The 24,364-nt window shown below is 39.5% G+C and overlaps 2 protein-coding genes across 9 annotated transcripts in view; one reads left to right on the plus strand and one right to left on the minus strand.

Annotated features, from left to right (window-relative positions):
• Window positions 1-24,364, plus strand: part of LOC143677945 (aldehyde oxidase 2) — a 91,721-nt gene that overhangs the window by 27,404 nt on the left and 39,953 nt on the right. The window contains exons 14-25 of the mRNA XM_077154628.1: window positions 831-1,015; window positions 1,735-1,918; window positions 3,312-3,404; window positions 5,198-5,367; window positions 5,896-6,010; window positions 7,146-7,268; window positions 8,605-8,701; window positions 9,502-9,626; window positions 10,346-10,479; window positions 12,588-12,675; window positions 21,977-22,063; window positions 22,248-22,439. Of these exons, the coding sequence (XP_077010743.1) occupies window positions 831-1,015; window positions 1,735-1,918; window positions 3,312-3,404; window positions 5,198-5,367; window positions 5,896-6,010; window positions 7,146-7,268; window positions 8,605-8,701; window positions 9,502-9,626; window positions 10,346-10,479; window positions 12,588-12,675; window positions 21,977-22,063; window positions 22,248-22,439 (1,593 nt within the window). The remainder of the gene's footprint in view (window positions 1-830; window positions 1,016-1,734; window positions 1,919-3,311; window positions 3,405-5,197; window positions 5,368-5,895; window positions 6,011-7,145; window positions 7,269-8,604; window positions 8,702-9,501; window positions 9,627-10,345; window positions 10,480-12,587; window positions 12,676-21,976; window positions 22,064-22,247; window positions 22,440-24,364) is intronic.
• Window positions 2,830-24,364, minus strand: part of LOC143677943 (uncharacterized) — an 86,223-nt gene continuing 64,688 nt past the window's right edge. For 5 of the 8 annotated variants that reach the window (XM_077154625.1, XM_077154624.1, XM_077154623.1 and 2 more), the window contains 3 exons: window positions 5,413-5,461; window positions 5,061-5,144; window positions 2,830-3,116 (listed from right to left, as the gene is read on the minus strand). In XM_077154625.1, coding sequence (XP_077010740.1) covers window positions 3,070-3,116; window positions 5,061-5,144; window positions 5,413-5,461 — 180 coding nt within the window. In that variant the 3' untranslated portion in view covers window positions 2,830-3,069. Of the gene's footprint in view, window positions 3,117-5,043; window positions 5,145-5,401; window positions 5,462-24,364 lie in introns of all 8 variants that reach the window. The other 3 variants (XR_013172986.1, XM_077154627.1, XR_013172985.1) reach the window with 2 other exon arrangements.

Here is a 24,364-nt window from a genome sequence, read left to right on the forward strand (position 1 = left end):
ATAGACATCCCTTTTTAGTTTATGGTGCACTGGAGTGGCTGGAGGGAAGTATTTTTTAAAAAAACTGTTGAACTGTGTTCCAGTAGCCTTGATTTTTTAAGACAATTGTGTAACTATATAGCTTTTACAATGTGTCTGTGATTGTGAGAACCTTGTGTCTAATGCTTCTTTTATCTAGGGTATGGACAAATGAATGTAAAAGTAAGGATAAAAAATAAACAATGGGAGGGATAAAGTGTTAAAAATTGGGTAGATTGAAATACTAGTGGTCAATGAGAGAGAGGAGTAAAGGGTATGGGATATATGAGTTTTTTATTTTTCCTTTTTATTTCTTTTTCTGGAATGATGCAAATGTTCTAAAAAATGATCATGGTGATGACTATACAACTATGTGATGATATTGTGAGCCATTGATGGTATACAATGTATGGACTATATGTGTGTCTGAAGATTTCTCAATACAAATATTTTTAAAAAAGCCCCTGCATCAGAAGGGCTCCTCCATCCTCACAGGGCACAGAGGTGTCTGCATGGCACCTGGATAGAAGAGCACATGGAAGTGTTTTCACAGCTCCCTGTGCAGAGGCATCTAACTCCAGAGGGGAAGCACAATAGTCTCTATGGGGTGTCCAGGACATTTTGGGTGGATCTTTGGAAGGACAGCAGTCTCACTTTAACAAGAAGGCTGCCAAGTCATCCTCTGATTATGCCATGTGTCTTTTGTGTCCCTTTAGATTGAATCTACATGAATAATTAGGGACACCAAAAAGCAGAAACTATGCTCCTAGTTTTGAATATCCAATAACACCAAATGCTTTTTGTCTCCACAGTGGGAATTTGTGTCGGCCTTCCGACAGGCTCAGTGTCAGCAAAATGCCTTGCCCGATGTGAGTGCTGGCATGAGAGTCCTTTTCAAAGAAGGCACAAACACCATTGAGGATCTGAGCATTGTGTATGGAGGGGTAGGAGCGATCACCGTCAGTGCACATAAATCCTGCCAGCAACTCATAGGCAGGTAAGCAACAAACTCAGCAGCCTGAGAGTAAACCTTGGCATTAAAAATGACAAAGTGGAAAGCTGACTTGGGCAAGTGTTGGTAATGCACAGGGAAGATGGACACTCCTATATGTAAAATCACTGCCTTTTCTTATTATAATTTTGCTAAATGAATCAAACCTTATTTGACTTGATTAATTGGTAGCCACTCCTTTGGTAAGGGATACAACAAAAAGCAGCCCAGGAGAGAGGCGAACCAGCAGGTGGTGGTATTTTTCTTTCCCTACCTGGCCCTAGTTCTCTTATGCATATCGGCACACCAGCAGGTTCACACTGGGAAATGCCCAAGTGACACCAAATGCTCCCATGACTCAGATGCCTTCTATTTCTCCGTAACTGAAGGCATCCAAGTCTGTGTCCTTTCTGCTCAGAATGGAGTTGGCCCTATCATCTATTTATAGAACATCTGGATCTAGGATGTTCTGGCTCTTGAATATACTTGGTTCCACAGTACGGGGCAATGGACAGGGCCCACCCTTACCTGCGGTGACCCTTGAGCCACTTGGTACACCTTCCCCAGGCTTTTTTTCCTAAGGGGCTTGGTTAGGTGATTTCTGAGTTCCCTTCTAATTCAGAAAAGGAGTCCCTGGAGTCTCTAAAACGTTGCCATCCAATATCTAACATATGCAATCAATCCTGCCTTTTAACTGGTTCCTTTCCCGCCTTCAACCCCACCAGGTGCTGGAATGAGCTGATGCTGGATGAGGCGTGCAGGCTGGTTCTGGACGAAGTCTCCCTCCCAGGCTCGGCTCCAGGTGGGAGGGTGGAATTCAAGAGGACTCTGGTCGTCAGCTTCCTCTTCAAGTTCTACCTGGAAGTTTTGCAGGAACTGAAGAAGCTAGTAAAGCTCTTCTCTATGCCTGTAAGTGCTCTGGCTTTTGTGTGCTCCTTGCAGCCACAAGTACACAGCTTTCCCACTACAGCTTCCATGCCATTACCTGTCACTTAAGCCCGCCCTGCTTCTGGGATTCAGCCCTGAAAGCTACCTGGGACTCAGGATACCAAACTGTCTGCAGTCCACAGATGTTTTTGGCATGCCCTGAGCACAGATATGATATGCTGCCTCTGCCACCACCATGCAACTTTCTTCTTTGAAGATCAGTTTTACTGGAGTATAATTTACATATAACAAAATGGACTAATTTAAATTCAGTACGTTTTGACAAATGTGTATACCCATGTAGCCACCGACACAAACTATAGAACAGTTCCATCACCCCTAAAAAGCATCCTTGTGCCCCTTTGCAACCCTCTTGCCCCTTCCCCAGGCAATGACTGGTCTGCTTTGTGTCACTGTAGATTAGTTTTGCCTATTCTAGTTTATATGCAATATGAAATGTAAAATAATTTTTAATTTTAAACAGACCAAAATTTTTATGTATGCTAGTATTTTAAGTTTCTTTCTAGATTTTCGGAGTGTAAACTTCTGGAATAAGTGAAGCAAAGACAAACATCTCCCTCTCCCTTTCTTTCTCTCTCGTCCTTATTTTGTTGACACCCAAGCACACATTTAGATTGCCAGTGGGATAGCCCTGCCCAGCCTTGTCTGTCAGTAGCTTTTGCATTTTAGCTTCTTTTGCTCTGAAAGCAGTGTTTCCTTGGTCATTTTTACCTCCTGGGGTGATTTCCCAGGGACTGTCTCTTCCTTCCCTGGCAACTCACTCTACCTGTCCTCCCCGTTCCCCAACCATACCACACCCAACAGTCCACCGTCCTAAGTATTTGGTTTTCATTTACTCAAATAAAGACCCTCAGTAACCACATTCACAAGGGTAATTCTTGCTGCCATTTAATTTTGGGACCAAGACACTTGTAACATTTTCATGGCAGCCAAAGCAGCCTTTCGTTTGTATTGCTCTCCCAGGCAAGTTGAGTTGCTCTGAAAACAATCTGGATCTGGGCCCTTTTGTGTACGGTGAATTTCCACCACTGCTGGGGAGGCTTCTCCTGCCCCCAGTCACCTTGCTTCTCCTCGGCCCTCTGCCACCAGCTCCCTGATGGGACTCTCCCTCCTCAGGGTGACTGGAGGATCAGATTCAAACCAGTCAGTCTGGTTCCTTCTTATGTGGAAAAAAAGGACAAGCAAGAAACATTCACAAAAGGTGCAGTCTGGCAGACAGTGTGGATTTTGGCTCTCCAGCTACCTTGGCCTAGCAGTTTCATAGATAATTCACCAGATTGTTTTCACATGAATCAAAGCCCACTTTAATCGTAGGCTAACCAGCTTTTCTCTATTATTGTGTATCATCTCTCAGGACAGCCGTCCTTATCCTGAAATTTCAGAGCAATTCCTAAGTGCTCTGGAAGATTTCCCAGCCACAATACCCCGAGGAGTCCAAACATACCAGGTCAGTGGCTTTAATTTAACTGAAACCTAGAAATTAAGAGAGAAACTATATGGGCACAACCAATGCAATAGGCTGAGCCCTCAGTCTTGGGGTTTGCCCCTATGAAACTTATTCCTGCAAAGGAGAAGCTAAGCCTACTTATAATTTATGCCTGAGTCACCCCCAGAGAACCTCTTTTGATGCTCAGATGTGGCCTCTCTCTCTAAGCCAACTCAGCACGGAACTCACGTGCTCTTCCCACGTAAGACATGACTCCCAGGAATGTAAATCTCCCTGACAATGTGGGACAGGACTCCTGGACATTAGCCAGGACCCAGCCTCATGGGATTGAGAAAGCTTTCTTGAACAAAAAGGAGAAGAGAGAAATGAGGCAAAATAAAGTTTTGGTGGCTGAGAGATTTCAAACAGAGTTAAGAGGTTATCCTGGAGGTTATTCTTATGCATTATTTAGATATCCCTTTTTAGTTTAAGGTGTATTGGAGTGGCTGGAGGGAAATATCTGAAAAAAAAAAACTGTTGAACTGTGTTCCAGTAGCCTTGATTTTTGAAGACAATTTTACAATGTGACCGTGTGATTGTGAAAACCTTGAGTCTGATACTCCTTTTATCCAGGGTATGGACAAATGAGTGAAAAATAAGAATAAAAAATAAATAAATAATGGGGGGGATAAAGGGTTAAAAATTGGGTAGATTGAAATACTAGTGGTCAATGAGAGAGAGAGGTAAGGGGTATGAGATGTATGAGGTTTTTCTTTTTTCATTTCTTTTCTGGAGTGATACAAATGTTCTAAAAATGATCATGGTGATGAATATACAACTATGTGATGATATTGTGAACAAAAAAAAAGATAAGCCACAGTTGTACTATACAAGCAAGCTTTCTACTCGTGATTTGTTTTTAAGTCCTACCTTTCTAGTTGTTACCAGCACATTGGTTCTTCATTTAGGACAAATCAGGGAGATGATGGAATCTAAAATCAGTTCCAAGCTACCGCTAGATGTAGTCAAAACTGAATCTGATCAGCTGACTAATGTACAGGCTAATGATTGGGCATCTCTTCAAACTTCTATTCTTTGGGCATTTGTTATTTACTCAGAAGAATAGCTGAGCCAGGTGTGAGGGGAAGACAAAGCAAGAGAGTAGCAAGGTTCAGCCTGATTTCAAATGTTTAATCCCCAATCAGCAAAGCAAATCACATTCTTAAAGGATTATTGAAATATTATCTACCATTACTATAGCCCTCCTTACACTCCCAGGGAGGTTTGTGTGATGCTTGCAGGGGGAAGTTTGGACTCTACTGCCATCTGCTCCCACCCCACTCCACCCCCAGAGGTCCTACTCAAGTGGATGCTCATATTTTGGGCCTAGATTTTGGTCCCCCACCCTAAGAAGTCTATCACTTTAGGCTTCACTACCATAACCACCTTATGTGTGAACAGGTTTATCATTGGAGAGGTGTGAAACAGGACAGGGAGAGCCTCCGAATTCTAAAAGAAAGGGGTGCAAGAGCATGACTTGGGAAAAGATACCAAAAACAGAAGCTGGGGTGCCCTTTCACCAAAAAAGGTTGGCCCTGTCTAAGGCATTGCCACATAACTGAAATGACAATTCCCAGCTCTAGTTACATCATTAAATTACCACTCTCATCATCTGACCCACTCCAGTGTCCTGTTGCCAGAGGGTGACCAGCTGATTTCTCAATCCTGAATCAGGAGTATTGGTAATAGGCCAGGCCACTTCTGAAAAATAAAGGTTTCTGGGTAATTAAAAGGTTTCATATCTTACTCTGTAGAGTGTGAATTCTCATCAACCTCTCCAAGATCCAGTTGGACGCCCCATCATGCACCTGTCGGGTCTCAAACATGCCACAGGAGAAGCCATATTTTGTGATGACATCCCCACGGTGGATAAAGAACTTTTCATGGCTTTGGTGACCAGTACCAAGGCTTATGCAAAAATCCTGTAAGTAATAATGTAAAGCCTTTTAAAAGCCCACCTGTGGATTACCTCTGAGTGAAGTGCCAATTTCCCTGCAATGTCCTTGGGCCAAAAGAACCTAAAACAGAAAGAACAAAGAAAAGGCTATCAGCCCCAGGAGGAGAAATGAAGAGTATTGAGAGATGACCATTATGAAAGAGTGAACAAAAATCATAGTTATGCGATCCTTGCTTCCATCCTTAACTTCACAAAACTTCATCTCCCTGAAGGCATGGTGCAGAGGAGTAGTTTTGATTTAGGGCTGATACTCAACCATCGTTAAAACATTGAAATACCTACTTCACTACCAATTTGTAATTGGCCAGTGTCCTAAGCTTCCCGAGTTCACCTCGCTGCTGCCACACTGGCCCCACCCCCATTCTGATTGATTAGGACCTAAGCTGGACCAGTTGTTGCATATTTTTGACTTTCAATCATGTACTATCCCTCCCTTGGGTTTGGGGCCCCCAAATCTTGCTGATTTCACTCCTTAAATATTTTCTCTTTGCTCAGCTCAGTTGATTTTTCTGAGGCCGTTGAAATTCCTGGTGTGGTTGATGTGATAACAGCCAAGGACATTCCAGGCACCAATGGTGCCGAAGATGACAAACTGTTGGCCGTAGATGAGGTACAGAATATGCCTTCCAAATGACTTTGTGCAGATCCTCACCAAGGTACCAGCTCTAACTTCCCAGCTCTCTCTGCCATTAGGCAGACAGAAATGCCAAGTTGTGCAGCTTCTTCCCACCCCTAACATCTTGATCCCACACCTAACATCTTGATCCAGACCTATTCTTCTAGAGTGAGGAAATAAGATGGGAAAGGGTAACATTGCTGAAAAGCAACAAGTCTTAGTTCTGCCACTAATTATGTGCTCTAGACTCAATTTACCCTATTCTGAAGAAAACATACAAGGAGCTGATCTGAATCAGGATAATATATCTTCTAAAGATCAAGAAAAGGAAGTTCAAAGACCATAGCTTCTCCCTCTTATGAATACTGAACCCTCTCCCTTCCTGAAGCCCTCCTCCACCTCCCACCTCCCACCTTGCCATCTTAGACCTTTTAATCCAGTCCAGCAATTATTACTTTCCTTTTAGAGCCAGGTGCCTAAGTTCATATTCCAGGTCTGCCACTCATTAACTGTGAGACCTTGGGTTTCATCATCTGTAAAATGGGACTAATCAGAGCACCCATCTCACTGTATTGTTGTGAGATTAAATAATTAATACATGTAAAGTGCTTAGAACAGCATTTGGCATGTGAAGGCTCACACCTAAATGTTAACTATCATTATCATATGTCAATAAATCCAACACAAATTGTTTCTCCTCCTGCCTCGGAACAAATCACTGGTATTTTGGTTAACTCCAAATGAAGAGATTGGCTGTCATTTAGGGACCATGTTGTACAAAAAATACTTATCTTATCTTTAAACTCCAAAATGATACCATAAACGTAACACACGTGACCCTAGCACAGTAGAGGGCATAGCAGATTCAGGTCACAGCTAATCTCACATTCACTCTGAGGCTTACATTCTCTGAGTAAAATGGCAGATGGAACTATCTTGTATTAATCGATTTATTTTTTTCACTAAAATTTTTTTAAAACATTTGGTCAAACACATATATTTGATTGTGACCCCAGTGTGGTTATTATTGCCTAGCAATGACATCTAAGACTCCAGATTCTATTGGGGCTGAGCTCAGCCTACTCCCACCCAGAAGTTTGCACCCATTCCCTGCGGGTACTGTCCACAGGTACTTTGTGTGGGCCAGATTATCTGTGCTGTGGTTGCAGAGACAGATATACAGGCAAAACGTGCAACTGAAAAGGTAAAGATCACCTATGAAGATCTGGAGCCCAAAATCCTCACGATCGAGGTAAGCAGCCTGGCCCATTCTTTCCCCAAAAGTTGTAGAATCAAAAGTAACTTTTTATGTGGAGCTGTGTTCCAGTAGCCATGTTTCTTAAAGATGATTGTATAATGATATAGCTTTCACAATGTGACTGTGTGATTGTGAAAACTTATTGTCTGATGCTCCTTTTATCTACTTTATCAACAGATGAGTAAAACATATGGAAAAAAGATGAATAATATGGGAAACAAATGTTGAAATAAATCTAGAGTGAAATGCTGGTGATCGGTGAGGGGGAGGGATGGGGATATGGTGTGTATGAATTTTTTTCTGTTTTCTTTTTATTTCTTTTTCTGAATAGATGCAAATATTCCAAGAAATGATCATGATGATGAATATACAACTATGTGATGATATTGTGAATTACAGATTATATATGTAGAACAGAATGATCAAAAGTTATGAATGTTTGCGTTTGGTGTTTTTTGGTATTTAAAAAAAATTTTTTTAATTAAAAAAAAGTAACTCTTTAAATATCTTTGTGCAAAACTTATCTGGGGCTTTGATTTTTTCCTGTCACTAGCTTGCTCTGGAAAAATAAGCTTTCTCTGGAAGATATCCCGTGTACGAGGTAGAATTAGCTTTGGCTCCAAGAAACAGAAGAAAATAAAAACAGAATAGAAGTTTATTTCTCTCTTACATGCAAAAAGTCTAAAGTGATCAGTCCAGGGCTTATTTGGGGTTACAAGTGTCAGGATAAGTTCCTTCCATCTAGTTGTTCCATCATGTATAGTTTCCATTCTCCAGGTCACATTTTGCACCAGAATGGCTGCTGAAGCTCTAACCATTAAATCCACATTCCAGACAGTAGGGACAATGAGGGGATGAAGAAGTGCCGATTCTCTCCTTTAAGGACACTTCCCAGAAGTTGCACATACCTCCCTGCGTCTCATTGGTTAGAATCTCATCATAGGCCACATCTAACTGCAGGAGAAGCTGGGATGTGTAGATTCCCAAGGCTTTAGTAATCCTTTTTGCTAGTTTGCTGTACAAATCTAGAACACATTGTCTCTGATATCTTATCTCTGTGGTGGGCCGAATACTCTAGTATGCCTTTCTTTATTTTATTTATTTATTTGGCATGGGCAGGCACTGGGAATCGAACCCGGGTCTCCAACATGGCAGGCGAGAACTCTGCCTGCTGAGGCATCGTGGCCTGCCCCGCCTTTCTTTATATGACTCCTTTCATGTGTCTTAGTAGATTGTGATTTGTAGGAGATAACTGTCTTTTGTTTAAGAAAAAACTGCCAACAGAAGAAAAATTAGGAAGAATTGACTTGGCTTTTTTCCTGTTGTTCAGGATGCAATAAAACATAAGTCATTCCTCTGCCCTGAAAAGAAACTTGAACAAGGAAACATCGAGGAGGCATTTGAAAGAGTCGATCAAATCGTTGAAGGTAAACTCCTCAGGATGTTTAATAGAGTCCTTGCCCAAGTCTGTTCTGAAGCAGATACTGACCACATACGATTCCCCGTCAGAAAGAAGTTTTATTTGATTTTTCTCTAAAATAATCATGACAGATAACCCTTGGAGGAAACACATCACATTAGAGCATATTTTCATTTCCCCAGGTACAAGGTGCTCTCCGTTTTAGCTGCCAACATTTTGTCCTTTCGTAGGTTGTTAAGGCGCTAGCTGGTTTTCGTCTCCTTGGGAGTTGGGTCTAGGCATTTGACCAGGAACCCAGCTTCTGTAAGGACTCCAGGACTCTAACAGTTTCCCTTCTAGAAAATACCATTTGCCTGCTGGAAGGGTTGTTTTGTGGAGATTTACAATGTTTATGCACCTTCTAAAGTCTTAGAGCTTTACCAAATTACTTTTATGCCTCTTCCTCTCCAAATGTGTGGACAATGTGTGTGTGTGTGTGTGTGTGTGTGTGTGTGTGTGTGTGTGTGTGTGTGTGTGTCTGTGTGTTTGGAGGTAGGAGAAGGGACAGAATAAATGGAAGAAAATTCCTAAGATCTTGGTTAGTCAAGAGAAGAATAAGGAGCCTGGCATTTTAACTTTTTACCTAGACCTGTGGTCTCCAAAAAGCATGGCCTTGACTGCCACAAGAAAAATGCCTGGTCTGTCCGTTCCTTGTCAAGGTCAAGTCCAGGCCAGCCACTCCATGTCTTTTTTGCTTTTGAATTCCAAAAATGGCAGCTAACAACTAGCATGCACCCTCGAGAGTCTCCCTGTTCTTGTGCTTCACAGGAGAGGTCCATGTTGGAGGACAGGAGCATTTTTACATGGAAACACAAAGAGCACTGGTCATTCCAAAGAAAGAGGACAAAGAATTGGACATTTATGTGTCAACACAGGATCCAGCCCATGTGCAGGTGAGGTGTGAGGTAGCCCCAACTTCCCCAACTTCCTACCTTCATCATGCAGTCAGTGCCCCCAGCCTCACAGTGGGCAGCCACTTTACCTGCACAAACTTAGAATACAAGTACTGGACATCGGGAAAGCAGCTCAGACCGTAGAACCTTTTCAAATTTTTATCTTGCAAGTAAATCAAAGAAGAGCCACTGTCACTTTAGGTTTAAAAACTAGATTCATTTGCATCATGCTTAAATGAACTCTGTGATTAAATGCTGACAGAATTACTTTTTTATTTGATTTTTTCTCTAAAATAATCATGAGAGATAACCTTTGGAGGAAACACATCACATTAGAGCATATTTTCATTTCCCCAGGCACAAGGTGCTCTCGGTTTTAGCTGCCAACATCTTGTCCTTTTGTAGGTTGTTAAGGCGTTAGCTGGTTTTCGTCTCCTTGGGAGTCGGATCTAGGCATTTGACTAGGAACCCAGCTTCTGACAGGACTCCAGGACTCTAACGGTTTCCCTTCTAGAAAATACTATCTGCCCGCTACAGGGGTTGTTTTGTGGAGATTAACAATGTTTATGAACTAAATAGTCTGAATCTGTTTCTTGGAACGCTATCTCAATTTTTGCATTGATATGAATGAATTCTGCTGTAATGTTGTATTTCAGAAAACAAAAAGCTTCTTTGCCACTTCACTCTTGTCAAACCTACCCATTATCTCACTTTCACAGAAAACAGTATCCTCCACGTTAACCATCCCCATCAACAGGATCACCTGTCACGTAAAACGAGTGGGTGGAGGTTTTGGAGGGAAGGTGGGAAGACCCGCTGTATTCGGAGCTATTGCAGCTGTGGGCGCTATCAAGTAAGTGGAGCTATTGCAGCTGTGGGCGCTATCAGGTAAGCGTGTTTGGGGCTAGAGGCAGGTGTTAAATGCACCGAGCTGAGGACCAAGGCAGAGGCCTGGGAGTCACAGAAACCATCAAGGGAAAATCAGTTAAACATTTATTCCCCACTAGGGTTTGTGCCTTCTCAAACATGCCTGTACATTAGAATTGTCCGGGAAGCTTTTAAATTCCCATGCCCAGGTTGCCACGATGCTGACCTAGGTAGCATCAGTATTTTTTTTAAACCCAGGCTGCTGTCATAACTAACTGTGTGTCCTTGGGCAGTCAAGCCTCCTGTCTCTTTGTCTTTATCTACAAAATGTGGATAATAATATTCACCCTCCCACCTCCCAGAGTTATTGCAAATATCAAACATACATAGAAGGACTTAGAAAGGTCAATATGCTATAAAAAGAAAAAACTGTTATTTTTAATTGACTGTCCAGGGCTGCGGCTGCTCATCCCTGAGTGTCAGGGGAAGGCAGCCAATTTAGGGGTGGGGCGAGTCAACCTGTCCAAGTGGAGTGCCAAGGGAAAGGCTGGCCCTCCCTTTTCCTTTCTACTCTCTGCCCCAAGACAGGGGTTTAAAAAGGAATGGCTTCCTATCCTCTGCCTGCCTTCACCTGGGAAAAGCTAGCTCTTCAAGTCATGCTCAATGGACAGATAATTCACCCTTGAAGAGGTCTCCTAGGCTAACCTCAATCCAGAGGGCAGTCACCTTAGCATTCATGTTTAATGTCAGTGCTGGTTTCTCTATTACTTGCTCATTTTCTATGGTTATTTCTATGATATTTTGTCAGAGTCCCAATCAGCCTGCAAAGGTCACCAGTCACACTTCTTTTGACAGCTTCTTTGTAATTCAGAGCTAGGTCCAGAAGCACTCAGATAAGAGTCTCCGTCTGCAAAGAGAGGTGGGAAAAAGTAGTATCTGAAGCCCATCTCCAGTTCTTTCCATTATGAGCCCTTCCCTGCTCACAGACATCAGGAAACCATCAAGGGAAAATCAGTTAAACATTTATTCCCCACTAGGGTTTGTGCCTTCGCAAACATGCCTGTACATTAGAATTGTCCGGGAAGCTTTTAAATCCCCATGCCCAGGCTGCCACGATGCTGACCTAGGTAGGCATCAGTATTTTTTTTTAAACTCCCTCCAATGATTCCACTGTGCAGCCAAGCGTGAGCAGCAGTGCCCTAAGACACAGCTTCATCTTAGGTTACAGCTGCCTTGCATTAAGTGATCCCTACAGCGTATTCCCAATCCTCCCTGATTATAGGAGTAACCTGAGGTCATCAAAATTTCTGCCTCCCATCCCAGACCCACTGAATTAGAATCACAAGGAGAGAGACCCAGAAACTGTACATTTAACTAGTGCTCCAGATAAGTCTCTTCATGAAGGAAGGCTCAGAAAACCTCCCTAAATTAGTGGATTTTCAACATGTGCCTCTTAAGATAGCTGCATCAGGATCACTGAGAGTGCTTGGGAAAATGCAGATTTTAGGGTCCCACTCCAACTTACCAATAAGAGTCTGAGTGCCAGGGGCCAGGAATATGCATTTTTCACCAGGGTTCCAGATGATTCTTCTGCCTTCAAAGGTCTGGAAACCTCTGCCTTCCAGATACAGAAAGTCTGAGGCTCCCCCTACCCAAGGGCCCCACATGGCCAACATAGTGGCATTTGAGGGTGAAAATGAAGATGCTGAACCAGACACCCTAGGACAAGTGTTTGGTCTTGTTTTTCCAGTGGTGATGTTAAGTTTGCATTTATCTGTTCACACTATTACTCCTTTGTAACCAGATGGTGGGTGTCCACACTATGTCTGGACCTGCAGGAAGGTCAAACTTGAAGCCATAAGTAACAAGTTGAATGGCATATGGCATTAAGTCCATTTGCTAGACCACCAACCATTGAATTATGGGCCACAGAGACAATAATAATTTAGTCAGACTTTCATTCAGACCAGTGCCAAGAATACATTGTTTGCATCAATAAATATATAGGGATGGATGGACAGATGGTAAATGAGTGACTGGGCAAATGAGTGGAAGAGATGAATGGAGAAGCTGGTTAAGATTTGTTTTCTTTAGAACTGGTCGTCCCGTTCGTCTTGTTCTTGATCGTGAAGAAGATATGTTAATAACTGGGGGAAGGCACCCATTATTTGGAAAATATAAAGTGAGTATTAAAGAGGAAATTAAATGTTTATTTTATTTCATTTTAATGGTTTTATACTTTTCTATTATTTTGATTTGGCTAAATTCTAGAAATAATAATCTTAACATCTAAAAAAGTAAATGAAGATGCTATAAATTTGAATCCTCATGACATTTTATGAGGAATTTTTTTTTTATTTTTTTTTTATTAATTAAAAAAAGAATTAACGAAACAATTAGAAATCATTCCAATCTACATGTACAATCAGTAATTCTTAATAACATCACATAGTTGCATATTCATCATTTCCAAGCACACTTGCATCGATTCAGAAAAAGAAATAAAAAGACAACAGAACAAGAACCAAAACAATAATAGAAAGAAAAAAAACAAAAAACCTATACCTCACATGCAGCTTCATTCAGTGTTTTAACATAATTGCATTACAATTGGGTAGCATTGTGCTGTCCATTTCTGAGTCTTCATATCCAGTCCCGTTGTACAGTCTGTATCCCTTCATCTCCAATTATCCCTTCTCTTTTTTTTTTTTTTATAATTAACGGAAAAAAAGAAATTAACCCAACATTTAGAGATCATACCATTCTACACATGCAATCATTAATTCTTAACATCATCACATAGATGCATGATCATCATTTCTTAGTACATTTGCATTGGTTTAGAAGAACTAGCAACATAACCGAAAAAGATATAGAATGTTAATATAGAGAAAAAAATAAAAGTAATAATAGTAAAATCAAAACAAAACAACACAAAACAAAACAAAAACCTATAGCTCAGATGCAGCTTCATTCAGTGTTTTAACATGATTACTTTACAATTAGGTATTATTGTGCTGTCCATTTTTGAGTTTTTGTATCTAGTCCTGTTGCACAGTCTGTATCCCTTCAGCTTCAATTACCCATTGTCTTACCCTGTTTCTAACTCCTGCTGAACTCCGTTACCAATGACATATTTCAAGTTTATTCTCGAATGTCCGTTCACATCAGTGGAACCATACAGTATTTGTCCTTTAGTTTTTGGCTGGATTCACTCAGCATAATATTCTCTAGGTTCATCCATGTTATTACATGGTTCATAAGTTTATCTTGTCTTAAAGCTGCATAATATTCCATCGTATGTATATACCACAGTTTGTTTAGCCACTCTTCTGTTGATGGAGATTTTGGCTGTTTCCATCTCTTTGCAATTGTAAATAATGCTGCTATAAACATTGGTGTGCAAATGTCCGTTTGTGTCTTTGCCCTTAAGTCCTTTGAGTAGATACCTAGCAATGGTATTGCTGGGTCGTATGGCAATTCTATATTCAGCTTTTTGAGGAACCGCCAAACTGCCTTCCACAGTGGTTGCACCCTTTGACATTCCCACCAACAGTGGATAAGTGTGCCTCTTTCTCCGCATCCTCTCCAGCACTTGTCATTTTCTGTTTTGTTGATAATGGCCATTCTGGTGGGTGTGAGATGATATCTCATTGTGGTTTTGATTTGCATTTCTCTAATGGCCAGGGACATTGAGCATCTCTTCATGTGCCTCTTGGCCATCCGTATTTCCTCTTCTGAGAGGTGTCTGTTCAAGTCTTTTTCCCATTTTGTAATTGGGTTGGCTGTCTTTTTGTTGTTGAGATGAACAATCTCTTTATAAATTCTGGATACTAGACCTTTATCTGATATATCATTTCCAAATATTGTCTCCCATTGTGAAGGCTGTCTTTCTACTTTCTTGATGAAGTTCTTTGATGCACAAAAGTGTTTAATTTTGAGGAGTTCCCATTTATTTATTTCCTTCTTCAGTGCTCTTGCTTTAGGTTTAAGGTCCATAAAACCGCCTCCAGTTGTAAGATCCATAAGATATCTCCCAACATTTTCCTCTAACTGTTTTATGGTCTTAGACCTAATGTTTAGATCTTTGATCCATTTTGAGTTAACTTTTGTATAGGGTGTGAGAGATGGGTCTTCTTTCATTCTTTTGCATATGGATATCCAGTTCTCTAGGCACCATTTATTGAAGAGACTGCTCTGTCCCAGGTGAGTTGGCTTGACTGCCTTATCAAAGATCAAATGTCCATAGATGAGAGGGTCTATATCTGAGCACTCTATTCGATTCCATTGGTCGATATATCTATCTTTATGCCAGTACCATGCTGTTTTGACCACTGTGGCTTCATAATATGCCTTAAAGTCAGGCAGCGCGAGACCTCCAGCTTCGTTTTTTTTCCTCAAGATGTTTTTAGCAATTCGGGGCACCCTGCCCTTCCAGATAAATTTGCTTATTGGTTTTTCTATTTCTGAAAAATAAGTTGTTGGGATTTTGATTGGTATTGCATTGAATCTGTAAATCAATTTAGGTAGGATTGACATCTTAACTATATTTAGTCTTCCAATCCATGAACACGGTATGCCCTTCCATCTATTTAGGTCTTCTGTGATTTCTTTTAGCAGTTTTTTGTAGTTTTCTTTATATAGGTTTTTTGTCTCTTTAGTTAAATTTATTCCTAGGTATTTTATTCTTTTAGTTGCAATTGTAAATGGGATTCGTTTCTTGATTTCCCCCTCTGCTTGTTCATTGCTAGTGTATAGAAATGCTACAGATTTTTGAATGTTGATCTTGTAACCTGCTACTTTGCTGTACTCATTTATTAGCTCTAGTAGTTTTGTTGTGGATTTTTCCGGGTTTTCGACGTATAGTATCATATCGTCTGCAAACAGTGATAGTTTTACTTCTTCCTTTCCAATTTTGATGCCTTGTATTTCTTTTTCTTGTCTAATTGCTCTGGCTAGAACCTCCAACACAATGTTGAATAATAGTGGTGATAGTGGACATCCTTGTCTTGTTCCTGATCTTAGGGGGAAAGTTTTCAATTTTTCCCCATTGAGGATGATATTAGCTGTGGGTTTTTCATATATTCCCTCTATCATTTTAAGGAAGTTCCCTTGTATTCCTATCTTTTGAAGTGTTTTCAACAGGAAAGGATGTTGAATCTTGTCGAATGCCTTCTCTGCATCAATTGAGATGATCATGTGACTTTTCTGCTTTGATTTGTTGATATGGTGTATTACATTAATTGATTTTCTTATGTTGAACCATCCTTGCATACCTGGGATGAATCCTACTTGGTCATGATGTATAATTCTTTTAATGTGCTGTTGGATACGATTTGCTAGAATTTTATTGAGGATTTTTGCATCTGTATTCATTAGAGAGATTGGTCTGTAGTTTTCTTTTTTTGTAATATCTTTGCCTGGTTTTGGTATGAGGGTGATGTTGGCTTCATAGAATGAATTAGGTAGTTTTCCCTCCACTTCGATTTTTTTGAAGAGTTTGAAGAGAATTGGTACTAATTCTTTCTGGAACGTTTGGTAGAATTCACATGTGAAGCAGTCTGGTCCTGGACTTTTCTTTTTAGGAAGCTTTTGAATGACTGCTTCAATTTCTTTACTTGTGATTGGTTTGTTGAGGTCATCTATCTCTTCTTGAGTCAAAGTTGGTTGTTCATGTCTTTCCAGGAACCCGTCCATTTCCTCTAAATTGTTGTATTTATTAGCGTAAAGTTGTTCATAGTATCCTGTTATTACCTCCTTTATTTCTGTGAGGTCAGTAGTTATGTCTCCTCTTCCATTTCTGATCTTATTTATTTGCATCCTCTCTCTTCTTCTTTTTGTCAATCTTGCTAAGGGCCCATCAATCTTATTGATTTTCTCATAGAACCAACTTCTGGCCTTATTGATTTTCTCTATTGTTTTCATGTTTTCAATTTCATTTATTTGTGCTCTAATCTTTGTTATTTCTTTCCTTTTGCTTGCTTTGGGGTTAGCTTGCTGTTCTTTCTCCAGTTCTTCCAAATGGATAGTTAATTCCTGAATTTTTGCCTTTTCTTCTTTTCTGATATAGGCATTTAGAGCAATAAATTTCCCTCTTAGCACTGCCTTTGCTGCGTCCCATAAGTTTTGATATGTTGTGTTTTCATTTTCATTCGCCTCGAGGTATTTGCTAATTTCTCTTGCAATTTCTTCTTTGACCCAGTCGTTGTTTAGGAGTGTGTTGTTGAGCCTCCACGTATTTGTGAATTTTCTGGCACTCTGCCTATTATTGATTTCCAACATCATTCCTTTATGGTCCGAGAAAGTGTTGTGTAAGATTTCAATCTTTTTAAATTTGTTAAGACTTGCTTTGTGACCCAGCATATGGTCTATCTTTGAGAATGATCCATGAGCACTTGAGAAAAAGGTGTATCCTGCTGTTGTGGGATGTAATGTCCTATAAATGTCTATTAAGTCTAGTTCATTTATAGTAATATTCAGATTCTCTATTTCTTTGTTGATCCTCTGTCTAGATGTTCTATCCCTTGATGAGAGTGGTGAGTTGAAGTCTCCAACTATTATGGTATATGAGTCTATTTCCCTTTTCAATGTTTGCAGTATATTCCTCACGTATTTTGGGGCATTCTGATTCGGTGCGTAAATATTTATGATTGTTATGTCTTCTTGTTTAATTGTTCCTTTTATTAGTATATAGTGTCCTTCTTTGTCTCTTTTAACTGTTTTACATTTGAAGTCTAATTTGTTGGATATTAGTATAGCCACTCCTGCTCTTTTCTGGTTGTTATTTGCATGAAATATCTTTTCCCAACCTTCACTTTCAACCTATGTTTATCTTTGGGTCTAAGATGTGTTTCCTGTAGACAGCATATAGAAGGATCCTGTTTTTTAATCCATTCTGCCAATCTATGTCTTTTGATTGGGGAATTCAGTCCATTGACATTTAGTGTTATTACTGTTTGGATAATATTTTCCTCTAACATTTTGCCTTTTGTATTATATATATCATATCTGATTTTCCTTCTTTCTACACTCTTTTCCATATCTCTCTCTTCTGTCTTTTTGTATCTGACTCTAGTGCTCCCTTTAGTATTTCTTGCAGAGCTGGTCTCTTGGTCACAAATTCTTTTAGTGACTTTTTGTCTGAGAATGTTTTAATTTCTCCCTCATTTTTGAAGGATAATTTTGCTGGATATAGGAGTCTTGGTTGGCAGTTTTTCTCTTTTAGTATTTTAAATATATCATCCCACTGTCTTCTAGCTTCCATGGTTTCTGCTGAGAAATCTACACAAAGTCTTATTGGGTTTCCCTTGTATGTAATGGATTGTTTTTCTCTTGCTGCTTTCAAGATCTTCTCTTTCTCTTTGACCTCTGACATTCTAACTAGTAAGTGTCTTGGAGAACGCCTATTTGGGTCTAATCTCTTTGGGGTGCGCTGCACTTCTTGGATCTGTAATTTTAGGTCTTTCATAAGAGTTGGGAAATTTTCAGTGATAATTTCTTCCATTAGTTTTTCTCCTCCTTTTCCCTTCTCTTCTCCTTCTGGGACACCCACAACACGTATATTTGTGCGCTTCATATTGTCCTTGAGTTCCCTGATACCCTGTTCAAATTTTTCCATTCTTTTCCCTATAGTTTCTGTTTCTTTTTGGAATTCAGATGTTCCATCCTTTATGAGGAATTTTTAATAAATCTAGTGTATAATTATAAAGAAGAGCAATGATAAAAGTACAATTGCAAACAGTGATAAAAACACTACTAGAAGGACCAGGGGTTTACATTGGCGGTTCCTCAAAGATGAAAACAGTGAAAGAGACTAAAAACATTGTTAGGCCAAAATTCCTAGACTATACAAATATTGTTTTACAGTAGAAATACTTAAAAAATCAGCAACTATTTTAACTGCAAAGTCATTATTTACTAGTGTTTCAAATAAGTAGTTATGAAAGTGTCACAAAAGTTCTTTGCAGATAGGCAAAAAGAAACTAGTAAAAAAAAAGGTTTAAAATTTTTTCAAGCCACATTCATTGCATTTTTATGCAACTATAGCATAAATACCATTAAAAATACTTGTTAACTATGATGAACAAATTATAAGACAGAATAAAGTTATGAAGTATGTAACAACATAGATGGACCTTAAGGACATTATACTGAGTGAGATTAGCCAGAAACAAAAGGACAAATACTGTATGGTCTCACTGATATGAACTGACACCAGTGAATAAACCTGGAGAATTTCACTGGTAACAGAGACCATCAGGAGATAGAAACAGGATAGATATTGGGTAATTGGAGCTGAAGGGATACGGATTATGCAATGGGACTGATTGTAAAAATTCAGAAATTGATAGCACAATACTCCCTAACTGTAATACAATAATGTTAGAACACTGAATGTGAGAGGACAGAGGGAGGAGGGCAGGGGGCACATATGAAACCAGAAGGAAAGATAGATAATAAAGCCTAAGATGGTATAATCTAGAAATGCCTAGAGTATATAATGATGGTGACTAAATGTACAAATTTAAAAATGTTTTTGCATGAGGAAGAACAAAGCAATGTCAATACTGCAGGGTGTTGAAAATAGATGGGAAATAATATTTTAAAACTTTAACTTACATGTGAGACTAAAGCAAAAAAATGTTTATTTGGTACAAAATTTATATTTTGACTAGTACATTTCCTAATGTAACTTATGTGGACAGCTTAATTGAGCACCATAGTACATGGAACCTTGAGTAAGGCATGAGATTTTGTAGGTTTGTCCAGAGTGATGCCCCGATAAATCCCAGAGCGATTTGAACAGTGAATAAAAAAGTATTTGCAAAGTTCCCTTTGGGGAATGGTGAGAAAGAGGGAAAATTCAACTTCCCTGAGTGGAGAGTTCTTGATATTCTCACAAGCAGTGGGGACAACCAAAGCAATAGGCTCAGCCCCCAATCTTAGGGTTTGTTCATATGAAACAACCCCACAAAGGATAGGCTAAGCCTACTTAAAATTAGGTCTAAGAGTCACCCCCAAGAGAACCTCTTTTGTTACTCAGATGTGGCCTCTCTCTCCCAGCCAACATGATAAGCAAACTCACTGCCCTTCCCCTCTCTTTGTGGGACATAACTCCCCGGGGTCTGGACCTTCCTGATAATGTTGGACAGAAGTCCTAGAATGAGCTGGGACTCAGCACCAAGGGATTGAGAAAACCTTCTCGACTGAAAGGGGGAGAGAGAAATGAGACAAAATAAAGTATCAATGGCTGAGAGACTCAAACAGAGTTGAGAGGTTATCCTGGAGGCTATTCTTATGCATTAAATAGATATCACCTTTTTAGTTAAGGTGTAATGGAGAGGCTGGAGGGAACTGCCTGAAAAGGTAGAGCTGTGTTCCAGTAGCCATGTTTCTTGAAGACGATTGTATAACGATACAGTTTTGCAATATGACTGTGTGATTGTGAAAACCCTGTGTCTGGCTCTCCTTTTGTCTACTTTATCGACAGATGAGTAAAACATATGAATTAAAAATAAATAAAGGAGGAACAATTGTTAAAATAAATTTAGTGGATTGAAATGCTAGTGATCAATGAAAAGGAGGTGTAAGAAGTATAGTATGTATGAACCTTTTTCTGTTGTCTTTTTATTTCTTTTTCTGAATTGATGCAAATGTTCTAAGAAATGATCACGATGAATATACAATATGTGATGATATTGTGAGTTACTGATTATATATGTAGAATGGAATGATCATATGGTAAGAATGTGTTTGTATGTTGGTATGTTTAATAAATAAAATAAATTAAAAATTAAAAATACTTGTTAGTATCTACCTAACAACAATACCACTTTTCAAATTTGTGATTGAATTGTTAGGAATGTTCTAATGTAATGTTTCCATATCAAATATGCTCTACTTGGGAACTGCTTATAGCATACACAGCTAGATTTTCTTGATTTTGTCATTGCTTTCCATTACTAAATTATTTTAAAACCTATATTACAAAGTTATAGTTTTCCATACCACAGCATGATGTTATTACTTCCATTGACATTAGTAATTTTATAATTATAAAGGAAGAGCCATAGTTGCCCATTAAACTTTTATTTAGCCTTCGAAGCACAGAAATTAATTCTCATAGCTACTGTTATCTTCTGGTCAGTCCTAAGAGCAACATATAAGCACATTGCCAGGATTGTGGAAGTTGTTGTCAGGGTGACAGTCAAGTTCTTTAGTTTTGGCCTGGATTATAAATTAGGCTTTATATCACAGTGGTGAGACTGTTTTAGTACTAGTGTTAAAGATGGTTCTAGACAGTTGATATTTTGGTTACTGTAATAACATAAAATATGATTAAAAAGAAAGAAATGAACTTTGTTAAATCCAAATTTTATTTTAAAAGAAATATAGTTTCACTTCCAAGTAGGCATTATATATATACACACACACACACATACACACACACAAACACACACACATTTATATACACACATCCTCATTCAAACCTAGCTACAGAGTTTTGCTTGGTTATTGAGAACTATTTGTAAATTGGCATAATAGATGTTTATGTGTAAATGGGTTATTCCAAAATTCTTGAAAAGTTCATATTCATTTAAGAAATCTCTCATTTATAAGTTAGGACTTTTTCTTCATGAAAAGCCAAAGGTTAAGCATCAGTCTAGCACTACAAATTCTGACTTTGTAGATGATTTTCCTACATTTCCTAACTGCCCTGTGGAAATTATCCAACATTTCCCTTAGAGTAGATGATGATGGCCAGTGATATGGTTTCTTCAGATGTATTTTCCCCTTATTTTCAGAAAGGCAAAGGGACCAGGGCCAATCCTTTTTGGTAAAATTTACAGTATTGCATGGAAAATTTTCTCTTCTATCTGGAATGCATAGAAATGGTCAGGATAGGCAAGACAGGAGGGGCAACTTCAGAAAATACAAGTTCTTCAAATAGTAACAACAGTGCTACCTCACATTAGCACACCCTGCAGCCATTTACAAAACCCAGTCCTCGCCTCAGAAAAAGGAGAGCAGTCATTCAAGAAATCCACGTCCCAGAGACTTTCCCATAACACCACACACAGGCACTCACACCAAGCCACTCAAGATTTCCAGAGACTTCTCTGCAAGGGAAAAACCACAGACTAAATGAAAAGGAAACCAGTACAACATGAAGGAAAATCTTCCAAAAGTAAGGAGGAAGAGGGCAGAAAACATATGCTGGGAAATAGCAAGGACATTAGAATGCCACACTGTCCGCGAAGCCAGGAAATTATGTGTTGAAAGGAAAGGGCTTGAGAAAATAGGTCAGAAGAGGTCTTTGTCAGACGAGCACTGGAAAGCAAGACAAGAACCAGGCGTGATACACCAAAGAGCAAGAGGGGAACAGACATCGTCAGTCCTGCCTATCGTGAAACCGGGCTGTAGCTCACACTTGGGATGAGAATCATAAACCGATCAGTAAAATGTTCATCATTTGGTGACAGGTGGGATTCATGAACAACGGGCGAATCAAAGCTCTAGACATTGAGTGCTACATTAACGGAGGATGCGCGCTGGACGACTCGGAGCAGGTACGGACACCAGAAACCAGCGAAGTCCTTGACCATAAATAGAAGGCAAAATTTCTAGATCAGTGTTTATGGAGCGTGCTGCCTCAAGTAGTTAACAAATTCCACAGTTCGACTCTGTCCCTGTTAGAGATTAAAAAAAAAAAAAAAGTTCTCCAATATATGTGAACATCTTCTTTTACCTTAGGTAACAGAATTTCTTATTCTAAAGCTGGAAAATGCATATAAAATCCGCAACCTCAGCTTCCGGGGCCGTGCGTGCATGACACATTTACCATCCAATACAGCCTTTCGAGGATTTGGCTTTCCACAAGGAACCCTGGTAACAGAATCTTGCATCACAGCTGTGGCAGCCAAATGTGGCCTTCCACCAGAAAAGGTAAGGTTGTTACCAAGGTCATACCCAAGGTCACGAAGGAATGAGATGCGGTGGGGGATGAGGGAGCACACTAGAAGAACCACACAGTTTGCCCTAGCTCAGAATTCATGATAAATTAAGCACTACCTAAAAGAATTCACCCCCCCATCTTACTCCCTAACTTAACCAAAGGTTTCTCTTTGTTGTTGTTTTTTAATTTGTACAACAATAATTATTCTTTTTAAAATTCAGGCAATACTAAAATAATTAAAGTAAAAAGAGTGAAAGCCTCCTTTTCCCTTCTCCCTAGTCCCTACTGGTTCAGGGTAATCATAATTAGCATGTTTATTGTTCTAGACCTTTTTCTGATTATCTACCCGTTTATATTCATATGCACATATGTAAAAATTGACATATAAACATATATTTGCACAGAGTTATTTACCAAATGAGACCATGAACTACATATTATTCTGCTTGACAATATGTCATAGCCATCTTTCAATGTTAGTAAAATGATCCACTTCATTCTTTTTTATGTATTAGGAGATATAGATGTACTGTAATTAATTAACTCCTCCATTGTTGAGTAGTTAATGGAGTGGTTACCCATTTTTGCCTATTAAAATGATCCTGAATTAAACATCTTGATATATAGGTACCAAGGGTATATCTTTGCCCTATTGTGTAAATATATCTGTAGGGTAAATTTACAGAAGTGGGATTACTGGTGCACTTGAAAACTTTTGAGAGATACTATCAAACTGTCCTCCAAAAATTTTGTTTTGTGCAATATACTACAAGCCACCCAGATGTAGGTTGTGCAAGACCAGAGAGAGGCAGCCTGTAGCAATTGAGGTAATTGTTAACACTCTTCCACTCCCCACATGTTCCAATCAGACCCTAGCCTACTTTTTCTACTTCTGTCCCTTGTTTTGCCACTAAGACCCTCTGCTCCAGAAAGGACTCTCTATTATTGTCCCTCAAACCCCTTTTTCCCCCAGATTCAACAGGGAGGTCCACCATGTTTGTGACTTGTGATTGTCAGAGTTTCTTATACACAAGGGAATGACAAAATACTGGTCAAGGAAGCCAGTAGTTTTCCTAAGAAAAGTCACATAGTGTTCCAGGGGTACAAAGGAAGAAGACAGCACATTGGCAAGGGAAGAGGGAAATAAGGAAGAGCTTTACAGAGAAGATGGCACTTGAAGAATGATAGGCACAAATAGGGGGAGAGGAATCTGGACAAGTGTAACATGAACAGAGAGAATCAACCTCTGTGTACCTCAGTTTCCTTATCTACAAAGTGGGGACAATATGATCGCCCACACAGAGTTCCAGCCCAAATCAAATGGGTACATATTCATTAAAGAAATTGGTTTCATCAACTGGAAGTACTATATCGATTTTGTTGCTGATAATAACACTTTTGTTGTTGCTATTGTAAGCTCGGGATAATGAAAAACTGAGTCATATCTCAGTGGGCTTTCATCATTCTTTTTTAAGTGCTAGCTTCCACGACATAAGGCACACCCATATTCAAATAAATTTTTTAAAAGACTGAACCACACATTCCAAAGGCAATTGCAAAGCTGAGAGGAGATTTGCTGTTTGTCATTACCTGCAGTGCTAGTCCTCTCCAGCAGAGCAAATCTTTAGTTACGCAATAAATCCTTGCTTGACTACAGACATGTACTGTCTACCAGCTCCATTCCATCCCTGAAACTTGTAGGAAAAGAAGAAAAATCTGCCTCCCTAGATACCTTCATCCCACTGCCCCTCACAGACCAGTCACCACCGCCACCCTTCACTTCCAGGAGAAAGAGACTCTGACTGATGCATTGAAGAAGAGATAAAAAAATATCTCACAATTATTTTTGCAAAAGCAAATGTTGTACAAGAAAAAGAAATGGCCACTACCTCCCTCCCCACTTAAGTTCGTGCTT

This window comes from Tamandua tetradactyla, chromosome 3, assembly GCF_023851605.1.
Source record: "Tamandua tetradactyla isolate mTamTet1 chromosome 3, mTamTet1.pri, whole genome shotgun sequence".
Taxonomy (NCBI): domain Eukaryota; kingdom Metazoa; phylum Chordata; class Mammalia; order Pilosa; family Myrmecophagidae; genus Tamandua; species Tamandua tetradactyla.